Consider the following 23,580-nt stretch of genomic DNA (forward strand, 5'->3'; position numbering starts at 1 on the left):
TGGGCATGCCCAAAAATTAGGGGATAATGGCAGGGATTCGCGGATATCATGTCCAGGGTATTGAAGACAAGGGTGGAAATTAGTCCAGGGTACTGATCTTTGGGGTGTTGGAAGACCCGGGTGTTCAGGAGGAGAGAGAGGCAGATGTTCTGGCCTTTTCCTCCTTGGTAGCCTGGCGATGGATGTTACTGGCTTGGAGGGAGCCTCGGCCTCCGAAGTCAGAGGCCTGGTTAACCGACACGGCGAGCTTTCTCGGCCTGGAAAAGTTCAAGTTCGCCTTGAGAGGGTCAGTGTCAGGGTTCGGCCAGAGGTGGAAACCATTCATTGACTTCTTTGCAGAGAATTAATTGTCAGCGGGGGATGGTTAGGGTAGTGTAGAGTAGGGGGTTAAATAGGCAGGCCTTGGAGGGATGGATGTCGGCTGTTGCTTTTTCATTACTGTTCTTTGTACTCTATTGTTTTTGTACTGTGTTTGTTCGTTATGCCAAAAATATTTCATCAAAAATTGTTTGTTAAAATCAACCTCCTTTCACCAAATCTCCATTAACCCCCTCCGCCCCCCAAGCCAAACATGGGTCAACGTCTTGAGTAGGCATCATTGTCTATGCCCTAATCTCTGGAGTTCCCTCCATAAACCTTTCCACCTCTCTATCTCTCTCTATCCTTTGAGTTATTTTTTTAAAAACACCTCTTTGACTAAGCTTTCAATCACCAGCTTTCCTTCTTTGACTTAATGCCAACTATTTGTCTGCTTACGCTCTTATAAAGCACGTTGGGATGCATTTATTGGATGCTCAATATAAATAAAACTTGTTGCTGTTGTTGTTGAAGGACTCAAAGACTATTATGACCTGCCACAATATAAATGCTGCTTCCATGGCCTTTTAGTAACTTTATACAAGTCAATGAGTGGCTAATCTTTATGCCAGGAGGGTCAGGGAGTTATTACAGGTTATCATAATCTATACAATGAGAGGAAGCCACTTAAATTCAACAGTCCTGGGAATCCCATTGGATGTGAGTTCCAGTCTCCAGCCTCCAACGACTGGTACTGTCTGCAGTGGGATCAAACCCTGAATCTTCTTATCACTAAGAAAGAATAGCAGAGTTCAAACATCAAGAATAATGCAATTTAACATTGGACCCTTTATGAAAGCTAATTATGACATTATGAGTCCCTTTTTTCTAGGGAAGGTGCAGGTTGCTAGGTTTTTGGGTTATTGCCTAGCAACCACTAGAACATAATAATAAAGCAATCTAAAGTAAGCTCAAGTGAAGTAATTGTAGTAAACCAGTAATGAGAAGCAAATTTAGCTTGAGGCAAACATGAGTTAGGAATCTACTATAATGCAAACACAGTTCTTTATTGAGACAGACCTATTAATATGGTGCACAGATAGGAATGAGAAAAACCGGCCTCCATATACCTGAATGTCTTTGGTTAACTGAAATTTACCAATCTCAGGTTTAAAATTAACAATTGAACAAACATCAAACTTCCAACACCCTTTGTGTGTCGAAGCAGTTAGTTTTCTAACTTCACTTCTGAAAGGTTCATCTCTACTTTTTAAGCCATGTCCCTGGTCTTAGATTCTCCCACAAGCAAATATAGGTCTGAACGTTTCAGATGGCGGGGTTTCGCTTCCGATCATCCGAATAGTCGGTGGGGAACTCACCCCTGCTGACCCAGACAGCCACGTAGCCAGTGTACATTCCAGTGAGTGCTGATTGGCTGCAGCCAGTGTACATTCCAGTGAGTGTTGATTGGTGCAGCCAGTGTACACTCCAGTGAGCGTTGATTGGTGCAGCCAGTGTACATTCCAGTGAGTGCTGATTGGTTGCAACCAGTGTACATTCCAGTGAGTGTTGATTGGTTGCAGCAAGTGTACACTCCAGTGAGTGTTGATTGGCTGCAGCCAGTGTACACTCCAGTGAGTGTTGATTGGTTGCAGCCAGTATACATTCCAGTGAGTGTTGATTGGTTGCAGCCAGTGTACATTCCAGTGAGTGTTGATTGGTTGCAGCCAGTATACATTCCAGTGAGTGTTGATTGGTTGCAGCCAGTGTACATTCCAGTGAGTGTTGATTGGTCCAGCCAGTGTACACTCCAGTGAGTGTTGATTGGCTGCAGCCAGTGTACATTCCAGTGAGTGTTGATTGGTTGCAGCCAGTATACATTCCAGTGAGTGTTGATTGGTTGCAGCCAGTGTACATTCCAGTGAGTGTTGATTGGTCCAGCCAGTGTACACTCCAGTGAGTGTTGATTGGTTGCAGCCAGTGTACATTCCAGTGAGTGTTGATTGGTCCAGCCAGTGTACATTCCAGTGAGTGTTGATTGGCTGCAGCCAGTGTACATTCCAGTGAGCATTGATTGGTCCAGCCAGTGTACATTCCAGTGAGTGCTGATTGGTCCAGCCAGTGTACATTCCAGTGAGCGTTGATTGGTTGCAGGCGGACTTGCACCCTTCACTCAGGAGGAAGCCCAGCCTTAGAGATCTGCTGGTCAATCAGGATCAAGCATCAGCTGAAAACCAGTTTTGTGACTCGCTATGTCATTAGTCATTAATAAATACAGTGATCAATTGAGTCCCCAACACCGATAGATTCAGTGGGAAACCATTAATCACATCCTGTCAATTGGAGAGCCTGATCTTTGTTCCTGATCCTGGAATGGAGTGTCCAGTCCCCCAGCCCCATGTTTCTAGGCAGAGGGAGACGGTGCGCCGTTCGCTGCCAGCGGGGTTCCCTATTCCTGCCTCTGTCAATGGGATTCCTCATTGAGGAAACCCACGGGCAGCAGTGCCCTCCCAGCAGGAACAGACAATCCCGCCTCCTGCGGATGGCTGGAGAATTCCGGCCCTTGGGCACGATTAAACAGCCACTTTGCGCTTGAGCGAGAATGCAACAAGGCCATTAGATCAGGGGAGAGGCCAAAAACAAGAACCATGTCAGCGCTGATCGGTTTGCAATCTAACCGGCCCGCCCATTCCTGTTGGCGAAATCTGGATCCCACCGTGGTGTGGCGAGAAATAATTAATCACCAGTTAAGGCCAACCTCCATACTAACAACAGGAACGGCTCCCTATCTAATGGCCTCACTTGATCAAATCAACTCCCGGGCAAGTGGTCACGCAGACACCAATTAGTACATCTTTTCAAAAACGGGAGGCTGACGGAATAACTGTTTAGGTTACATTGTGTGGGGTCCGGTAACCAGGGGCCGCCGCTGCAGCCGGGAGTAAGTGGGCTGGGCATGCCGGATGGCAGGGAATGTGTGTGTGTGTGTGTGGGGGGGGGGGGGGGGGGGAGGAGGATGTGGGAGGGTCCCGGAGTAGATGCCACCACTGGTCACCAGCCTCACACACTCTCCAATTCGTTACAGCATCGCAGGTCTTTCAAATGGATGTCGGACAGTACAGCACCTGTGCCATGTCCTTGTGGACTTGGCATCACGTAGCCATCAAGGTCACCGCAGTTCTGAACATCTACCTCAGGATCATTCCACGGCTCGAGCGGTAACTTATGTGGCATTTCACAAAACAGATCCAGAGGGATACCATTAGTCACATCCTGTCATATGCATCCATGAGGTCACGGATGCCCTGTTTTCCTGGGAGCTAACAGTATAAACTTTGACATGGACCAGGCCCTACAAGATCCCTGGGCAGCAGGTCTCTGCCATAGCCGGGATGACCCAGGTCTAGGGGGTATAGATGGCACGTATGTCGGCCTGCGCGCACCAGGCCATCAGGGAGTACCCTACATCAACAGGAAGGGGTTCCAATCCCTGAAAGTCCAGCTCGTGTGCGACCACCACATGAAGATCATGCATATGTGTGCTCGCTTCCCGAGGAGTTTGCACGACAGCTACATCCTAGGGCAGTCGCAGGTCCCCAGCATCATTGAAGACCACCCCAGGGTGGCCAGTTGGCTCTTGGGGATATGGGGTGCCCCCTGAGGACCTAGCTAATGCTGCTGCAGCTTCCTCCTGCTCGGGCAGCTCCAGTTCGTACAGCTGCAGGGCATCCCTCAAAGCTGCAACAACTAGAAGGAAGGCCACCACTGCTGGTTGAATTCCGATATCCATTGTCTGCAGGGGTGAAATGCTGACATGTTAGCATGGTGCGAACCCCCATGCCCAAACAGGTCCACCGTCTACACGCTGGCCCCGGTTAGCACTGCCCCCCCCATGTTCATCCCCGCACTCCTGGACCTGTCGGTGCCAGGCACCGTGGGGGTCTTTGGCCCTGGCGCCCATCCCGATGCCAGGGGTACCGTTGGCTGGCAGTACCGTTGCCAGCGGTACGCTCCATGGCCCCCGCCCGGCACCTCCATAGGGCCTGCTGTAGGCATTGCCTAGGTGGGCCACAGGGAGCTGGCGGCCGGGTTGGGGGGGGGGGGGGGGTATTTTGAGGTGGGGGGATGAGGGCACTCTGCAGAACCAGGGGAGTGTGCAGAAAGATGGCTGCCTTGCAGGCTGTGGTAATGGCGGTCCGTGACTGGATACCGCCCTAGTCCCGTGGGGGGTCACCCCGGCCACTCGGCCCTTTTCCTCCTTTCCCCCAGCAGGGTCCCCCACCCTAGCTAGCCTAGCCAGTGTCCGACCCGGCAGCCCACAGTCGTGCCTCTTTGTGTCATACCTTTACTCTCTCTCTCATCAGCCATGATGCCAGTTTCATAATTGTTAAAAGCACAAGTGAACCTCGCCGTCGAAAACTCGGCCCATCGGAGGTGGAGCATTGCGGAGGCCCATGAGAATACTGGGTCGGACCCACTAATGACATGCAAATGATGTTTACTCTATGTGCGTTCCGGAACGCATCGAAGCCGCTGTCGAGGTGATGGAGAATTGTGATTTGGCGTGCCGCGATTTTGGCTTTGGAACCAATTCTTGGCCCAATGGCGTTTCACAAATTCGCCGTCGGCCAATGAGGTTACCCGACCCGGATGTGCTTTATTTAGCTTCTGAGTTTATTTTATCCATATGTGTCCTTATTGTCAAATTTAAAAATTGCAATATTGTTTCATCAATTCTTATCGACGACTGATACGTTTACATCAAAGAAAAAGAAATAATACCTGGCAGGTTTAACAGACGAGGAAGAAACAAGGATCTTCCCGGTGCAGGCCTGGGGTTAACATTGCAGTCGGTTCCCAGTTACGTAATCCGGAACTGATTTGCATATTGAAACAAGGGTCCTGCTGCTTTGTGTGGGTGCCCTTGGTGCACGCAATCTAAAATGGCGGTTAGCAAAATCAAAATGGAGACCAGTGGGTAAGTCTCCCACTCCAGTTCACCTGAGCCCCATGCCCAGTTTCTGCTGGGTCAACGAGTTAATATCCTCCCAGTTCCCCACCTCCCTACCTCAGTTTTAAGCTACTCTTTGCCAACTGTCCTTTAGTGATAAACCAGACTGCTGTACATAATGGTCAATTCACTCACAAACAAGCCATTCTGTTTGTACTGTCCTCAGAATTCTTCTGCTTGTATGGTCTGGTTAATCCTATTTGACAAGTTCCTGTTTGACGTCTGTACTTTCTCCCTGTCTTCCAGATGCCTGGTGATGACCGAGTCAGTACGGAAACTGAAGTGTCCTGGATAAATGCAGTGGTTGGCCGGATCTTCTGGGACTTCTTGCGGGAAAAGTACTGGGCGGATCAAGTTGCCTGCAAAGTTCAGAAGAAGCTGAGTAAAATCAAGGTGACCTGAACAAATGTTCAGAATTGTTCCATTCAGGAAAGATGATACAAACATATGGGCAATAATGTTCAGGGGTGGGCAGCATGGTGGCCTAGTGGTTAGCCTCACGGCACTGAGGTCCCAGGTTCGATCCCGGCTCTGGGTCTCTGTCCGTGTGGAGTTTGCACATTCTCCCCCTGTCTGCGTGGGTTTCGCCCCCACAACCCAAAAATGTGCAGAGTAGGTGGATTGGCCACTCTAAATTGCCCCTTAATAGAAAAAATAATTGGGTAATCTAAATTTATATTAAAAAAAAAATTTTTTTTTAAATAATGTTCAGGGGAAAACCCCATCTCATCCAGCAGCAGAACCTTGTGCAGCGCAGTGCAAAGAGTTCCCGTCCCATCTAACAACCATCTTCTGGGGAGGTAAAGAAAACAGATAATAACCCAGGATAACAGAGTGGATAGTCAAAGACTTTTTCCCAGGGTAGAGGGGTCAATTACTGGGGGGCATAGGTTTAAGGTGCAAGGGGCAAGGTTTAGAGGAGATGTACGAGGTAAGTTTTTTACACAGAGGGTAGTGGGTGCCTGGAACCCGCTGCTGGAGGAGGTGGTGGCAGCAGGGCCAATAGGGACGTTTAAGGGGCATCTTGACAAATACATGAATAGGATGGGAATAGAGGAATATGGACCCCGGAAGTGTAGAAGATTTTAGTTTAGACGGGCAGCATGGTCGGTGCAGGCTTGGAGGGCCGAAGGGCCTGTTCCTGTGCTGTACTTTTCTTTGTTCTTTGTTCTTTAATATTGAGGAGGGGGTAAATCCCTCGTTAATCCAAAGTAGACACTCAAAACAAATCCAGGAGACCTCCCGAACCCTGGTTGATATTATTCTAATTCTCTAACTGGGGCAGCTCAGTGGCACAGTGGTTAGTACTGTTACTTCACAACACCAAGGACCCGGGTTTGATTCCCGACTTCAGGTGACTTTGTAGAGTTTGCACATTCTCCCTGTGTCTGCGTGGGTTTCCTCCAGGTGCTCCGGTTTCGTCCCACAGTCCAAAGATGTGCAGGTTAGGTGGATTGGCCATGCTACATTACCCCTTAGTGTCCAAAGGTTGAATGGGGTTACAGGGATAGGGCGGGGATTGGGCCTAGATAGGGTGCACTTTTGGAGGGCTGTGCAGACACAATGGGCCGAATGGCCTCCTTCTGCAGTGTCGGGATTCTATGATTCTTCCCCCATCTGGTGGTGCACTGAGGCAGCCTTTTGCCTTTTTCCATAGCTAGTTTTGCCTGGAACAGTTTGCTAGTCTGTCACCAGAGGCTTATAGCTTGATGGTAAACATATATGTACAGAGGATAGAGTGGGCTTAAGAGTAATGCTGCTCATGGTCAAATAGTTTAGCAGTGCTCACCGTCAAGGTTAGTAGATGTACAATGGCTAGTGAAACACTGCCCCTGAGGTGACGCCTCGTTATACTCTTGGAAAAGTATCCCAGGGGGTAGCATGGCAACGCAGTGGTTAGCACTGCTGCCTACGGCGCCGAGGACCCGCATTCGATCTCGGCTCTGGGTCACTGTCCATGTTGAATTTGTACATTCTCCCCGTGTCTGTGTGGGTTTCACCCCCACAACCCAAAGATGTGCAGGTTAGGTGGATTGGCCACGCTAAATTGCCCCTTAATTGGAAAAAAAAATGAATTGGGTACTTTAAATGTATATTTTTTAAAAAGGAAAAGTATCCCAATGAGGAATAAACGCCTTCAGAAAAAGATGACGAGGAAGAGTTAAGGAAACCATATAAATTTGGAATGCTTCATCCTGTGATTGGCACTTCCGAATGCTATACAACTTTGTAAATCAGACATACAGCATATTATTTTCCACACAATAAGCTCGCTGTGATTCTCTCACATTCATTAATCCATTATTGAAGATGTTGTCCTACTTCATCCATGTTAAATGCAAGAGTTTTTTTACTGTCGTGACACTTGTAACTCTCGAAAAGATATATATAAATAACAGAAGCATGGGAGTAATTTTAAAGGTGTGATTTTGCTTGAGGTTCAGACTCAAGTTAAAAACTGCTGAAGTCTCACTTTGCAATTTATTGCTTCATTTGCATTCTTCAATCAGTCCGCTGTCTCATAATTGCTCCTCGGTTACTCAGTGTTCTGAGTTCAGTACAGCCTTTATCGCCAGCCCAACCATGCAAACAAACTGCAAGAAATATTCTTCCAGTGCAAAATGTCCACTCTCCTGAGCATGTTCAAAGACTCTATTGTCCCAGTCTAATCCAACACTTTGAACTCGGACAGAAGAAAGGTGATATTTATTGTTCACTCCCAGTGCACCATGCCATGATGAAGTGGTGTATATGACTGCAATTGTCATTTCTATTCCTGTGTTCATTCAGTTCCCTTGTCCCAGCACTGCCATGAATTAAAAATTCTCATTCCATTTTTTCAAATCTCCCCATGGCCTCACACCAGCCCCCCTACCCGATCTCCAAAATCTCTTCCAACCTGACCATCTTCCAAGATATCTGGGATCCTGAAATTCTGTTCACTTGTACATTCCGCACTTCCTTTTATCCCACCCTTGGCTGCCATCCTTCAGCTGCCTCAGCTCTAGGCTCCGGGATTCCTTTGTCAACCTCATCACCTCTCTCGCCTTCTTTACGATATTCTTTAAAACCTACCTCTTTGGCCAAGTTTTAAGTCACTTACCCTGATATCTATATGTAGCTGAGTGTCAACGTCTGTCTGACAATGGGCAGGATTATCCCAACACCAGTGGGCATTGTGGCGGACGGGGTGGGGAACATTTATCCCGACCCACCTGTGACGATGCCCACCAGTGGTGGGACCTGGAAATCCCGGCGAATGTCCCTGTGTAGCGGCTTGGTGCATTTAACCCTCCATAAAAATGCAAATTGTTGTTGATGATAAATTAAAAATTTATGGGATCTGGGGCTATGGCATATCAATTATGTCTAATGTTATTGAAAGAAGGCATAAGAGCTAATAAGCATCTGTATCTCAGCTTTCTGTCTTGTTTTAGCTGCCATACTTTATGAACGAGCTCACCCTCACAGAGTTGGACATGGGGACATTGCTACCTGTGGTCGTCCGTGCTTCCAGCCCATCTGTCAATCAAAAAGGTGTGTGCTTCAAGCTACTCACAATTTGCAGTGGGCAGCATGTTTCTCATCACTGCTCGATCATGTGAGGGAACAGAACTGGAGTGCTGAATATTTCAATGTTTTGCTTATGAACCAAATCAAAAATTGAACTCATTTCCTCCATGTTGCAGCCAACTGCAGGAAATAATTGTTATTATTCTGTCAGGGCAGGAACCTGACGTTTGCAGCACTGGTATATTCGGTGACTTACCATCTGGGTTCTCCAACTTTGTGTCTCTGCGTAGCTCATGTGCTCCTGTACTTTTGGCTGTTCTTTCATGATTGTGAAGGATCTGATGAATACGTTTGAAGATTAGTGAGAGGAATTTGTATTAACATAGCTGAGCTTGTAGGATTCCAAGGAGACCTGTGGCCCCTCCTGGCACACACACACACACACACACAACACACAACACACAACACACACACACAACACACAACACACAACACACACACACACACACACACAGAGGGGTGGGCACACACTACCCTGCCGTATGAGCCATGTCAACTTCCAGCTGTCGCTCAGCTTAGAATGTCACCGGCGGGATTCTCCGTCGGCTAACACCGAAATCGGGGAGGCGATTGGGCGGAGAATCGGTCTTGACGCCGAAATCGTGGCCAGTGCCGGGTTCACGCCAAATCGCAATTCTCCGGTGCCTCGACAGCGGCATCAATACGTTCCACCTCGCACTGTAAACGCACACTACATCCATTTCCATGTGGACCGAGCCATCGTCGGAATGCCCCGGGTCCAGGAAGTGATCAATGGAATGCATGTCGCCCTATCAGCACCGGATGATGACAGGCCGCTCGTCGCAAACCGAAAGGGGGGGGGGGGGCATGCTGGAGGAAGAGGATGAACGCCAGCCCTCGTCCGACGAGGAGAATGCAGGGGAGGGTGAGGATGGGCAGGACATGGCGCCCAGGCAGGCACTTCACTACAGCAGAACAGAGGGTACTGGACGTCGTTGGAGGGTCCGAGGAAAGGGCAGTCGCCAAGGTGGAGGTTGGTATCGGATGAGGAAGTGAGACCCCGCTGATTTGCAGTTCCCCATGGCACGTGTGTTTCCCCTCCTGCCCTCCCCCTCCCCCCCCACCACCACCCCTACCCACCCCCACCCCACAACCGGCCCCACACCATCCCCTCCACCACCCCCACACCCACACTTTAGTGAAGAGGCTCCTGGGGCACTATCTGGTAAGCACCATATAGGCCTCCGCACAACATGTGCACCTGAGCCAATGCACACAGGATACTGTAATCGCCTCCAGATTCACCGACTAGGTCGGGCTAAGGGTGGGGACTATTCGGGGCATGATCACCACATCCCACCGCACCCTGCCCCCAAAGCCTCCTCCGCGGACACCATCCGTGCGGTGTTGGCCTGTGCGGCACACGTGGTCAGCACCACCTCCTGCTTCTGCATGTGGTTCGACTCCTCCAATTGCACCTGCAGGTGCTGGATGCTCACCGACAACCCCTCATGGTAGTCCCTGGCTCTGCAACTGCATCTCCACAGTCGATGGGACCATCTGTTCCAGAAGCTGGAGACCTATCTGGATGGCAGCAAGTCCCTGGGGTCAGCCTGTCCTCCAACTTTCCACCCCCTCTGGAGTTCCTACCTCCACCTGCTGTACTGAAGCATGTGTATGGTGCGCACCAGATAGTGCCCCAGGAGCCTCTTCACTAAAGTGTGGGGGTGGGGGTGGTGATGCCGATGGTATGCGGCGGTTGTGGGGTGGGGGTGGGTGGAAGGGTGGTGGCAGTGGTGGTGGGGGGGGGGGGGGGCAGGAGGGGTGACACACGTGCCAAGGAGAACCGCAACTCAGCGGGGTCTCACTTCCTCACCCGATACCAACCTCCACCCCAGTGACTGCCCTTTCCTCGGACCCTCCAACGACATCCAGTACCCTCTGTTCTGCTGTAGTGAAGGGCCGCAGGTCTGGTGGTCCCCCTCCACTGTTCTCCCGCTCTCGGCGGTGGTGTACGGCCTTCACCTGGTGGTGGGGGTGGGGGGGGGGGGAGAAATGGAAAACACACAGTATTAGACAGTCAGGCACATGCAGCCCAGGGAGTGAGTAGCTGGTGGCTTCAGTGGCCAAGGCACCCAGCCATGGCAGTCGGGATGGGAGCCGGCATGTGGTGCAGGATGGGGATTATGCCGCCCTCCAGGTTGGGGGGGAGAGGGGATTATGGTGTGTGGGATGGGATTGGTGTCAGGGGACAGTGCTGCCCACTCACCCTGGCCTCCCTGAGGAGGTCGTGCAGTTTCTTTCAGCACTGCAGGCCGGTCCAGATGGTAATGTGCACGGTGCTGATGACCTCTGCCACCTGCGCCCAGGCCTGGTGAATGGTGGCAGCTGGCAATCCCCTTCCCAGGCCGGGATACAGGGTCGCCCGCTCCCCTGCACAGTGTCCAGCAAGGTCTCCAATTCCACATCGGAAAATCTCGGTGCTGCGCGCCTTGCTGCCAACTTGTTGGCTGGGATGGGTGTGTGTGGGGAGTGAAGTCAGCCTCTGAGTCTCAATCCCGAATCCGGCAAAAACCATTTCTCATTGGAATCACTTGTGTTAAAAGTGGCGCCGGTGCTAGCCCCTTAACCCTGCAATTCTGTATGTATCAATTGAAAGTATCCTGAATTGGTCAAGTGCGGCGCCAGCTTTGCTGAGGTAGAACTCCACTAATCTTGCTCCAGATCCACAGCCTTGACCTGTACACATCTCCTGTTTAGCTGATCTCAGCCGAGACACTGACGATGCCCCTTAATTTAGCCTCTATATGACTGGGGAATAAGAAAGTGGAAATAGATCTGCTTGGGATTCCCAAATCCAGATTGAAGACAGTAACCCCTGCTTGAAAGAGCACATGTGTAGGTGTTGAGTGAATGCAGGGTCAGACTGAGCTGGGACAGTTTCCCTACCGGCTTGGTCGCTTTTTAGTCTCTCAAATGGCCAAAAACAAAAAAGGAGTTCCACCTTCCGCATAAATAATTGACGAGGAAGAGAGAAAGAAAAAGAAATGTAATTGTGGAATGTGCCCGTCCAGTAGGATTCAAATGCTATACAATGGTTTTAAGTGTAGCAATGTCCCCCCCTTAAATGCTCTCAATTTGGAAGATTTATTTATATTTTACCATTAAAGAATATTTCATTCGTAGATACCACTTAGTAAATTTTCTAAAATTTTATTCAGTCCATTGAGAAGCTGTGAGAATGGGACTCAAACAAGCCATTCACCTGTAATTGAGCTGTGTTAGTCGAATAGAAAGTGAAGGCCGAACTGAACATTTCGGAATCAATGCAAAATGTTCAGGTTTGTTTAATGTGCAGATCTTGGGCGGAATTCTCCGCTCCCGCGTAAAATCGGGAAGGCCGTTGTGACCTCGTCCGAGTTTCACAACGGCCTCGGAGGCCGCTCCTCTCACCTTATTCACCCCCACCCGGGGGGCTAGGAGCGGCGCTCCGTAACTTTCGGCCGCCGGGCCATGACGCTTGCGTCAAAGCGGCGCGCCGAGAATGACGCGACGGCGGCGCCTAAGTGACGTCAGCCGCGGATGCGCAGGTTGGTCCGGCCCCAACCCGCACATGCGCGGTTGCCGTCTTCCCCTCCGCTGCCCCGCAAGACGTGGCGGTTTGATCTTGCGGGGCGGCGGAGGAGAAAGAGTGCGTCGCTTTGAGACGCCGGCCCGACGATCGGTGGGCACCGATTGCGGGCCAGTCCCCTCCCGAGCACGGCCGTGGTGCTCACTCCCCTCTCCGCCCCCCACAAGCTTCAAACGAGCATTTGGCGCCCATGTTCACGACGGCAGCGACTAGGTGTGGTTGCCGCCGTCGTGAACCGGTCGCGGACGGCAGGCCACTCGGCCCATCCGGGCCAGAGAATCGCCGGTCGCCGTGAAAAACGGCGAGCGGCGATTCTTCCGAGCGGGGGGTGGGAGAATCGCGGAGGGCGCTAGGGGGGGGCGTGTCATGAGTCACCCGGCGCTCCCGCGATTCTCCCACCTGGCATGGGGAGCGGAGAATTCCGCCCCTTGACCTTGAAGACCATTAAAACAAGAATGTTTAAGAAGAATCGATAGAATCCCTACAGTGCTGGATAGCACTGCTGCCTCACAGCACCGAGGACCCGGGTTCAATCCCGGCTCCAGGTCACTATCCGTGTGGAGTCTGCACGTTCTCCCCATGCCTGTGTGGGTTTCCTCCAAGCACTCCGGTTTTCTCCCACAAATCCTGAAAGGTATGCTTGTTTGGTGAATTGGGCAGTCACCTGCCCCCTCACCCACTATCACCCAACTCCTCCTGCCCCCTCACCCACTATCACCCAACTCCCCCTGCCCCCTCGCCCACCACCACCCAACTCCCCCTGCCCCCTCGCCCACCACCACCCAACTCCCCCTGCCCCCTCGCCCACCACCACCCAACTCCCCCTGCTCCCTCACCCACTATCACCCAACTCCTCCTGCCCCCTCGCCCACCACCACCCAACTCCCCCTGCCCCCTCGCCCACCACCACCCAACTCCCCCTGCCCCCTCGCCCGCCACCACCCAACTCCCCCTGCCCCCTCGCCCACTACCATCCATCTCCCCTGCCCTCTCACCCACTATTGCCCAACTCCCCCTTCGCCCTCGCCACTACTGCCCAACTCTCCTGCCCTCTTGCCACTACCGCTCAAAGCCCCCTGCCCCATCTCCCACTACCGCCCAACTTTCCCCCTGTCCCCTCGCCACGACCGCCAACTCCTACCTGCCCCCTCGCCACTACCACCCAACTCCCCCACCCCTCTCCCACTACCGCCTAGCCCTCCCTATCTTCTCACCCACTCCAGCCCAACTCCCCCTGCCCCATCTCCCATTACCACCAAACTCTTCTGCCCTCTCGCCACTACCTCTCAAAGCCCCCTCTCCCACTACTGCCCAAGTCCCCCTGTCCCCTCACCCACTACCGTCCATCTCCCCCTGCCCTCTCACCCACTACCACCCAACTCCCCCTTCCCCTTTGCCACTACCGCTCAAAGCCCCCTGCCCCATCTCCCACTACCGCCCAACTTTACCCCTGTCCCCTCACCCACTACCGTCCATCTCCCCCTGCCCTCTCACTGTTTTGTTATGCTCTTGAAGTAGCATAAGCTGCTTCCTTGATGTGCACTCTGACAAAGGAAGGTTCAGCCTTGGAGATAGCTTCAACACATTTATTAAGTTGTTAACAATTCTCCTACTTAGATTCTACTCTCCTGTTAATCCTCCTATAGCTACTCAGGCTGATGAACCAGTCTGCTACAATCCACGTGGTGGGTGTGATGTGTTTCAAATCAACCCTGTGTACTCACTGAGTGTCTATCTAGTCTAAGTGTATTTACATTAACCCCTTGTGTACTTACAGTGATGCATATCACCACACTACCCACTACCACCCAACTACCCCTTGCCCCCTCACCATTACCACCCAACCCCCTGCCCCTCTCCCACTACCGCCTAGCCCTCCCTACCTTCTCACCCACTACTGCCCAACTCCCCCTGCTCCCTCACACACTACCACCTAGCTTCCCCTCTCCCATTACCACCCAACCCCCCTGCCCCTCACCCACTACCGCCTAACTCCCCCTGCCTCCTTGCCGCCACCACCTAACTCCATCTGCCCCATCTCCCACTTCCATCCAACTCCCTCTGCCCACTAGCCACTACTGCCCAAAGCCTCCTGGCTCACTACCACCCAGCACCACGCCCTCTCGCCCACTACTGCCCAACTCCTCCTGCCTCCTCTCCCACATCCCCCTGCCCCATCTGCCACTTCCACCCAACTTCCCCTGCCCACATGCCACTACAGCCTAAAGCCTCTGGGCCCACTACCACCCAGCTCCCCTGCCCTCTTGCCCATTACTGCCCAACTCCCCCTGCCCCTTCTCTCACCTCCCCCTGACTCCTCTCCACTACCACCCAATCCCCCCTGTCCCATTTCCACCTCCCCCAGCCCCCTCACCCACTTCAGATTCAGAAGCTTTGGTTCCAGGTCTGCGTTAAAAGAGGAAACATATTGCATGTGCAGTGTTGGCAAGAAACGCATGCTTTCCAGTATCGATACCGCCATGCAAATGTGCGTTCTCACAGGTTAGTTTCCCCTTACTCCTATGCCAGCCTGAGAAATGTGGCTGCCTCGCCTGAAGTGTTCGATTTAAATATGCAACATTTCCAAATCTGCATCAAATATCAGATTATTTTCATTGAGGAGATTTCAGTTTGGTTCAGTGTAATCTATGATGAAAATGGACTGCTTTTATCCACAGTTCCCACATATACATTTATTTGTACTTATCTGGATTAGACAAAAGATTAATCTGCCTCTACAGATCAGCCACAGGTTCCTTTCATCTGTGATCCAGTTGCACTGTAGAAGCAGAATCGCCCTGGTTTTGTCTCAGTTTATTTCATCATATTATGAATGAATTTATTGATGGAAGAATGGAGAGGGAGAAAATCACTGGCCAGGGAGTGGTAAATCCAGGTCACTATGTATTTTTAAATATGTTCTTTCAGAGGATGTGGGTGTCGCTGGCTAAACCAGCATTTGTTGCCCATCCCTAATTGTCCTTGAGAAGGTGGTGGTGATGTTGTATTTTATATTTTCCCCGCGTCTTGACTGTGATAGAGAAATTCAAACAGCATTCATTAGATAAGCAAAACTGAACTTTATTCACTAATTAGAACTGCTAGCAGAAATTGGCTGATACTTGGAAAGTCGGAAGGCAGTCAATTACAAACTGCGGAGTCCGTCCCAAGTCTGCGATAGTACAGAAAAGAAGGCGATTCTTATACATTATAGGATCAAGATAACATGAATACAGCTTGGTCAGGAATTTGATTGAAAGTAAAACATAAGTAATAATCGTTACAATGGCGTCACCTTGCGGACCTTTAGGGGACTTGAGTTTCATATCATTATCTTGTCTTTGTTTTAAGAAAGGGAAGAAGTTGTTTACATACAGAAAGAGACAGTTGTTCAGCTTGTTATGTATAAAGACTACTTCTAGCTCCAAGCCTTATCTAGACTCTCAGAGTCACCCAGTTCCCAAGACATGCTGACCTCGGCTGTCTCTGTATTCTGGGCCTTAGGTTATATGAAAATCAGTTTAAATTCACTTGTACCAAGAAGACTTGACTAGTTTTCCCATCATGCCATTATTTGCTTCACACAATACTACAGTGAGCTATCTTCTTTAACCATTGCAGTCCATGTGGTGTAGGTACACCCACTGTGCTGTTAGGGAGGAAGCTCTAATTCGACCCAGTGACAGTGAAGGAACAGCAATATAGTTCCAAGTCAGGATGGTGTGTGGCTTGGAGTGAAATTTGCAGGTGGTGGATTTCCCATGTGTCTGCTGCCCTTGTCCTTCTAGGTGATAGAGGATATAGGTTTTGAAGGTGCTGTTGAAGGAGCCTTGGTGTCAGGAAGTGAGGTTACTCACTCCAGAGTCTGACTTAATCTTGTAGCCACATTATTTATATGTCTAGTTCAGTTCAATTTCTGGTCAATGGTAATCCCCAGGATGTGGTAGTGTGGGATTCAGCGATGGTAATGCCATTGAATGTCATGGGGAGATGGTTAGATTATCTATTGTATGAGGTGCCTGGAGATACGTGAGCTCAATGGTTGGATACTCACGGTTAACCTCTTTCATGTTACAGCAAAGTTAGTGGCGATAACTCTGTGAGCGGTTTAGGTATTCCGGATCCGAAGGGACTATCTTACAAGTCTATATCAGGCTAAGCCACCAAAAGAGGGAAATGTGTTTCTCTGTTAAGACTCTGAATAGCTTTCACGAGGGGAAGGTTACGTTTCTGTGTCTCAAACAGTTGAACAGGATTTCAGTAACTTTTTAATGGGCAATGTTCAAATACGTCACTCATGAATAAACCCTCTACCTCTCAGTCATGGATCCTTGTCATTTAAGACTTCCTAAATGAGCATCCAGGATCTAAAACTTATAGAGAGTAAGACTGCACATTTAATTTCTAATAGTATTTTATTATAAGATACTCTCAATTGATACATACAGAATTGCAGAGTTAAAAATATGAATTAACAGTCCTTTGTTATCTGTTAAAAATATAAATCAGTTAAAAATTGTTTGTTATCTGCAGACAAACTAATTTCTCTAAGAGAAGGATATATCTAAACATGGAAAATTCTAAAGTATCTCATATCAATTTCTAATACATTTCCAAGAAGTTTAATGAAACATAGTTACAAAAACCACAAAGGTCTTTGTTTGACGAAGCAGGCAGAGGAACAGAATTTTGACTGCACTCTTAGCAGGAGAGAGAGAGAGTGAGTGATGATTTTGCCAATCTGCCTATCTTTTATACATATTTCTCTCTATTTAGTGTATGGCCTTTCCTGTGCCTTATCTCCCCTACTGGGCAATTTCCTGCAGCCACATGGCCAGGTTTGTGGTTTATCAACAAAATGTGATTTCATGATCTTAGTGGCTGCTTGAATGTCGGTCGGACATGAGTTGTTTGAGACACATTTCTATTTTTGTCTATTTTCAATGTGTCAAGATTCTTAAGTATATAGATGTCAAGATAGCCAATATTCCAAATGGCATTATCTTAAGTGTCAAGGTTTATGGGCGGGATTTTCTGACCCCCCGCCGGGTCGGAGAATCTCTGGGGGGGCGGCGCGAATCCCATCCCGACGCCGGCTGCCGTATTCTCTGGCACCGTTTTTCAGGCGGGGGCAGGGTTCACACTGGCGCCTCCCCCGACAATTCACCAGGCCCTGATGGGTCAAGCAGCCGTCCGTTTTTGGCCAGTGCCACCGGTGTGACTCACTCAACTCACGTACCAGCGGGACCTGGCAGGTAATTCGGCGAGGGCAGTCCTCGGGGGTCGCAGGGGGATCCGACCCCCACGGTGGCCTGGCTGGCGATCGGGGCCCACCGATCTGCGGGCGGGCCTGTTCCGTGGGGGCATTTCTTCCTTCCACTCTGGCCCCTGTAGAGCTCCGCCATGGCCGGCGTGGAGAAGAGAACCCCCCGCGCATGCACCAAAATACGCCGGCCGGTCTGTGTATGCACGAACTCGCATACTCCAGCCGCCGGCTGGAGCGGAGACAACCCCTCCACCGTCCACCTAGCCCCCGAAAGTGCGGAGAATTTCGGGGGCTGTTTTGACACTGGAGTGGTTGGCGCCGGTTCTCCCGCCGCCGTGAATCCCCAGCAGGGAGAACCCCGGCCTATATGTCTAAGAAGGAAGTTTGTTTAATTATCTCTAATATACCTTCCCACCCTCTAGCTTGTGGTTATAATTGCAGGAAGGTAATTTGAAGAATTTATGGGCTGTCATTTCATGGATCTTCCGGATCCCTGCATTTGTCTCGGGTGGCTTAACGGTCCTCACGGTCAGCTAAAGTTTTGCACCTGGTACTGACTTTTGAAAGACCTTTCTGCTGAAGTGGTTTTATTCCACTTTGAATTAAAATACTTGGGGCGCGATTCTCCGCACTCACGACGGGTCGGAGAATAGCGGGCGTCGCAAATTTTTACGGCGACGCTGGTCCGACGCCCTCCCGCTATTCTCCGAACCCCGCAAAATCTCGGAGTCGCCATTCCCGCCAAACGCCTCCATCACGCCCCCGACACGACCAGAATCGCTACAAATTGGCCCCCCCGCTATTCACCGGCCCGGATGGGCCGAAGTCCCAACGTCATCGCGCACTGTTTACACGGCGTCAAACACACCTGCTTTTCAAGTTCGTCAACCAGTCGTGTTGGCTGACGACAGCTTCGAGGAGGTTAGCGCACAGCTCAGCGCACCGCTCAGCGCACCGCTCAACGCACCGCTCAGCGCACCGCTCAACGCACCGCTCGAGTCTGGCCACAACGGGGAAAGCATCCCTGAGACCGGGAGGGGGTCCAGAGCGGGGGGAGTGGGGGAGACGGAGGGGGAGTGGGGGGAGACGGAGGGGGGAGTGGGGGAGACGGAGGGGGGAGTGGGGGAGAGGGGGGGGGGAGTGGGAGAGATGGAGGGGGGAGTGGGAGAGATGGAGGGGGAGTGGGGGAGATGGAGGGGGGAGTGGGGGAGATGGAGGGGGAGTGGGGGGAGACGGAGGGGGCAGGGGTGGGGGAGATGGGGGGGGGAGTGGGGGAGACGGAGGGGGCAGTGGGGGAGATGGAGGGGGGGGGGTGGGGGAGATGGAGGGGGCAGGGAGGGGGAGAGGAGGGAGGCAGTATTGGGGGGGGGAGATGGAGGGGGCAGTGGGGGAGATGGAGGGGGGGTGGGGGAGATGGAGGGGGGTGGGGGAGATGAAGGGGGGGAGTGGGAGTGGGAGTGGGGGGTAGGGAGAGAGTGAGCGAGTGAGCCGTCCAACCCCGGTTACAAAATGTCTGCCACCATGCCATGGTGTGCCGGTCACGAGGACACGGCCGCTGGTTGCCCTGTGGCTTACGGCCACAGGCCACTGACGCACCCGTGAGCAGGACATAGTTTACTGCCTGTTGGATGCAGAAAGTGACCAGGGGTTAGGCTGCCCGCGTGTCAGCAGCACGACCAGGCCACCGGGACACACAGCTATCCCGTGGCAGGCGGCTGCCGAAGTGTAGACTAACCTCCGTCTAACATGTCCCGTTTCTCTGCCCCACCACCCTTTTGTAGGTTAGCACAATGTCTGTGAACAGAACGGCCTATGTTCTGCGCAGTGGTTGGGCCGCTGCACTGCATTTGGCGATGCAGCAGCATCCACAGCCACAATCCGCAGTGGATGCAGGGCCAGCTGCAGCAGCAGAGGGAAGGGCCGAGGAGTTGCCAGTCGTCGAGCAGCATGGGGAGGAGGAGGAGGAAGAGGAAGAGGAGAGAGTGAGGGTGCAGCCACGGTGCCAGAGGCGACGACCAAGGCCGAGGGTGTACCGTGTCCGGGTCTCTTTCCTAACAATGACGGACATCATCTGCAGGAGGAGACTCCGGCTGAGTAGGCAGATGGTGATACATATCTGTCACCTCGTGGCGCACCTCGCCCCACGTGGAACGGGGGGAGGACACGCGATCCCGGTTGCCATCAAGGTGACGGTCGCTCTTAACTTCTATGCTACCGGCCCCTTCCAGTCTCCGAGCGGGGACCTCTCCGGGATCTCCCAGTCATCGGTGCACAGGTGCATCCGGGATGTGACTGACGCCCTCTATGCCATCGCTGACATCTACATCACCTTTCCCGAGGACCAAGCAAGTCAAGACTCACGAGCTCGTGGATTTGCCAGCGTGGCCGGGATACCGAGGGTGCAGGGGGCAATCGATTGTGTTCACGTCCCCATGCGCCCGCCTGCAGGGGACAGGGAGTTGTTCACAAACAGAAGGGGGACATACTCCATGAATATCCAGGTGGTATGCGACCCCCACATGAGGATCATGAATGTCTCTGCAAGGTTCCCAAGGAGTGTGCATGACTCCTACATACTGGCGCAGTCGTTCATCCCTGCGATGTTTGAGGGACGTCCCCCCCCGGCTGAGGGGCTGGTTGCTAGGCGACAGGGGTTATCCGCTGAGGGTCTTGGCTGATGACGCCTATACGGAGGGCCTCAGACCAATGCGGAAACACGATACAACGAGGCCCATGCAGCAACCAGGGGTGTGGTGGAGCGCTGCCTTGGCCTCCTGAAGATGAGATTCAGGTGCCTGGACCGCTCCGGAGGGGCCCTGCAGTACCAGGCCGACAGGGTCGCTCGCATTGTAGTGGTCTGCTGTGCGCTGCACAACATCGCGATGCAGAGGGGAGATGACCTGCTGCAGGAGGCGGAGGGAGAAGCCAGTGGCAGTGGTGCCAGCACAGAGGAGGAGGAGGAGGAGGAGGAGGAGGAGGAGAGGGAGGAGGAGGAGGCTGGTGGAGTGGCGGGCGCAGCACGCAGACACGACCCAGGTGCTGGTGATATTCAGGAGGCGGCACGACAGACCCGGCAAGGACGACGGGCACGCGACGCCTTGGTGGCAGCACGGTTCACGCATCGGATGTGACGTCCCCGCTGAACACCAAACCACCACCTGCATTGCTAGTCGTGCAGAGGGTCAACACACAACTTCCACCACCATAACCCCCCCCCACCCCCTCTCAGTGTACCCTGCTCCACTTCGACATCACCCTTACCACTGGGTTCAGACGGTATGGCACAACATTGATGGCTGTGTCAGCGTGTGTGATCAGTGCCATGTGGAATGATGACAGCCCGCTCTGCGATGAGCTGTGAGCTCAGAATCGTTAGAGAGAGTCTGACCCATGGCAATAGCTGAACCATCCACCTTGGTGGCCGCTGAGATCGTCACTGACACTCCATCACATGCCCGCGTGGGCTAGCTGTGGGAGGGGTTGGGGGGGGGGGGGGAGGGGCAGGGACTGCACACCCGGCACCGAAGTTTCACCACTCGTCAACCCCAGCGACACTCGGTCACCATCACAAATCCTGTGGCTGTGGAACAATCACACGGTATTACAAGTAAGGTGGAACAGTGCGTTTAATGTTAACAATTATTGGACCCAGTGGTAAGGGTGATGTCGAAGTGGAGCAGGATACACTGAGAGGGGGTGGGGGGGGTTGTGGGGGTGGAGGCCCGGGGGCCACCGGGCTCCCCGAAATCTCCTCGTCCCTCGGGGAGCCCGGTGGCCCCGGGCCTCACTTTGGGACAGAGGTGCGAGCGGGGAGGTGCCCCGTCGCACCACCGACACCTGGCGCTGCCAGTCCTGGAGGCCTGCAACGGTATCCACCAGGATCCGAAGGTTTGCAGAGACGGAGTCCAGGGAGTTAGACATTCCCGCCAGGGACTGTGCACTCTCAACCTGTGAGTGCACGACGCCATCCAGCACATGTGTCAGGCGGTTGATGCTCTCGGCGACTGACTGCTGTGACTGTGCCATCAACTGCTGTGACTGTGCCATGGCGTGCTGCGACTGGCCAATGACCTGTTGAGATTGGGCCAAGGCCTGCAGGGCGCCGGCAATGTCGTTTTGGCTCTGGCACATTGCTGCCTGTGAGAGGGCAACCCTGTCCAGGGCCGAGGATGACGCGTGCATATTAACCCCAATGCCTTGCATCACCTGACCCATTGCCTCCACCGCGGATGCCATCCGTGCGGTGTCGGACTGGGTCTCTGCCATGAGCGGCACCACTCCCTGCTCGTGGACGCGGTTCGACTCCTCTAACAGCGTCTGCAGAGTCTGGAAGGAAGCCCTCATCCCGTCGTTGTTTCCCTGGGTTTCTTGCGGCTTCGGCTGTGCGGGTGGGTTGAGAAACTCCAGGAACTCCAAAAACGTCTGGGAGCCAGCTGCATCCTGGGCCTGGTCTGGCCTCTGCGAGTCCGGGCTCTCGGTTGCTCCGACCTCCACCTGCTGTACCTGCTCAGCTGTGATGTGCAAACCAGACTGTGACCCAGGAGACTCATCACTAAATAGGCCCGCCGGGGTGTGTGTCTCTGGGATGATGGATGTTGTGGGAGATAGCAGTGCCGCAAGCCCGATGTTGTCGCAATTTAGCGCCTCCTCAATGGTGTGGGGCCGCTCAGAGTCCGGAGGGTTATCGCTGGCCATTTCCGGGGGTTGTGTTCTCGCCACCCTCTGGGCGCCCTGATCCGCAGATTGGGTTGGGGAGGATGGGACTCCCCGCTGATCGGGCACCCTCTGTCGTGCGGCCCCGGGTGAGGTGGCGGCAGATGCCTGTGTCCGTCTGCAGCCAGACGGCCCTGGTCGATCGGCATCACGTCCTAGGGAAGAGAATAAGACGGGTTATTTAGATTTGCTCGGCAGGCCGCTGGACGGTCCCAGTGGGCAGCGTGTGAAGGGACAGAGGATGGGGGAGGTATCCCAGTGGGCAGGGTGTGTGAAGGGACAGAGGATGGGGGAGGTATCCCAGTGGCAGGGTGTGTGAAGGGACAGAGGATGGGGGAGGTATCCCAGTGGGCAGGGTGTGTGAAGGGACAGAGGATGGGGGAGGTATCCCAGTGGGCAGGGTGTGTGAAGGGACAGAGGATGGGGGAGGGGTGGGTGTTTGTCAAGGAGGGTTGTCTCACTTGCTGCAGATCCGTCAACCTCGCATAGCACGACATCCCGGGTGGCAGACCCCCCAACAAGGTCCAGTGCCCTCTGCTCAAAGGTGGTGAGGGGGTGCAGGTTGGGCGAACCCCCTCCAGTCTTGTGCCGCTCACGGTTGTTGTGAGCGGACTTGGCCTGTTGGGGGAGGGTACATAGGTAGATCATTACAATACGGCAGGTATCAGCAGTCCGTTCAGATACTGGCACAGTTTTGGGGGTCAGGTTGTCATAAGAAGATTGCATCTCTCCACGGGGCCAGAGCGCTGGGTCTGTGACAACTTTGTGAACCATCCTCAAATAACTCTGCCCCAATATCCCTCCACCCCCCCCCCCCCCCCCCCCGTGCCAGGGGGGGAGGTGGGTGATTAAGTAAAGTGGGGGGGGGAGGGATGGTTGTGACCAGGGGGCACCTTCTTGGCACTTACCCTGGCAGCCCTGGTGAGGTCATGAAGCTTTTTCCGGCACTGCTCTGCAGAGCGAGGGGTCTGCCCCACAGCACTGACGGCAGCAGCCACCTCACGCCAGGCCTGGCGTACCGTGCTGGCAGGTTGGCGATGCCCTCTTGGATGATACCCCTCCTCTGCTTGACAGCATCGAGCAGCGTCTCGACATCGGCCTCCACAAAACGAGGTGCAGCTCTCCTGG

The 23,580-nt window shown here is 52.9% G+C and overlaps 1 protein-coding gene across 5 annotated transcripts in view; it reads left to right on the top strand.

The window, feature by feature from the left end:
• The window catches only part of tex2l (testis expressed 2, like), a 158,466-nt gene that overhangs the window by 109,049 nt on the left and 25,837 nt on the right, over window positions 1–23,580 (top strand). For all 5 annotated transcript variants that reach the window (XR_005463485.1, XM_038820285.1, XM_038820283.1 and 2 more), the window contains 2 exons: window positions 5,555–5,701; window positions 8,746–8,845. Coding sequence is in view for 4 of the 5 variants with exons in the window: in XM_038820285.1 (XP_038676213.1) it covers window positions 5,555–5,701; window positions 8,746–8,845 (247 nt within the window). In the remaining variant the exon portion in view is untranslated. The remainder of the gene's footprint in view (window positions 1–5,554; window positions 5,702–8,745; window positions 8,846–23,580) is intronic.

Source organism: Scyliorhinus canicula, chromosome 15 (genome assembly GCF_902713615.1).
Source record: "Scyliorhinus canicula chromosome 15, sScyCan1.1, whole genome shotgun sequence".
NCBI classification, from domain to species: Eukaryota; Metazoa; Chordata; class Chondrichthyes; order Carcharhiniformes; family Scyliorhinidae; genus Scyliorhinus; species Scyliorhinus canicula.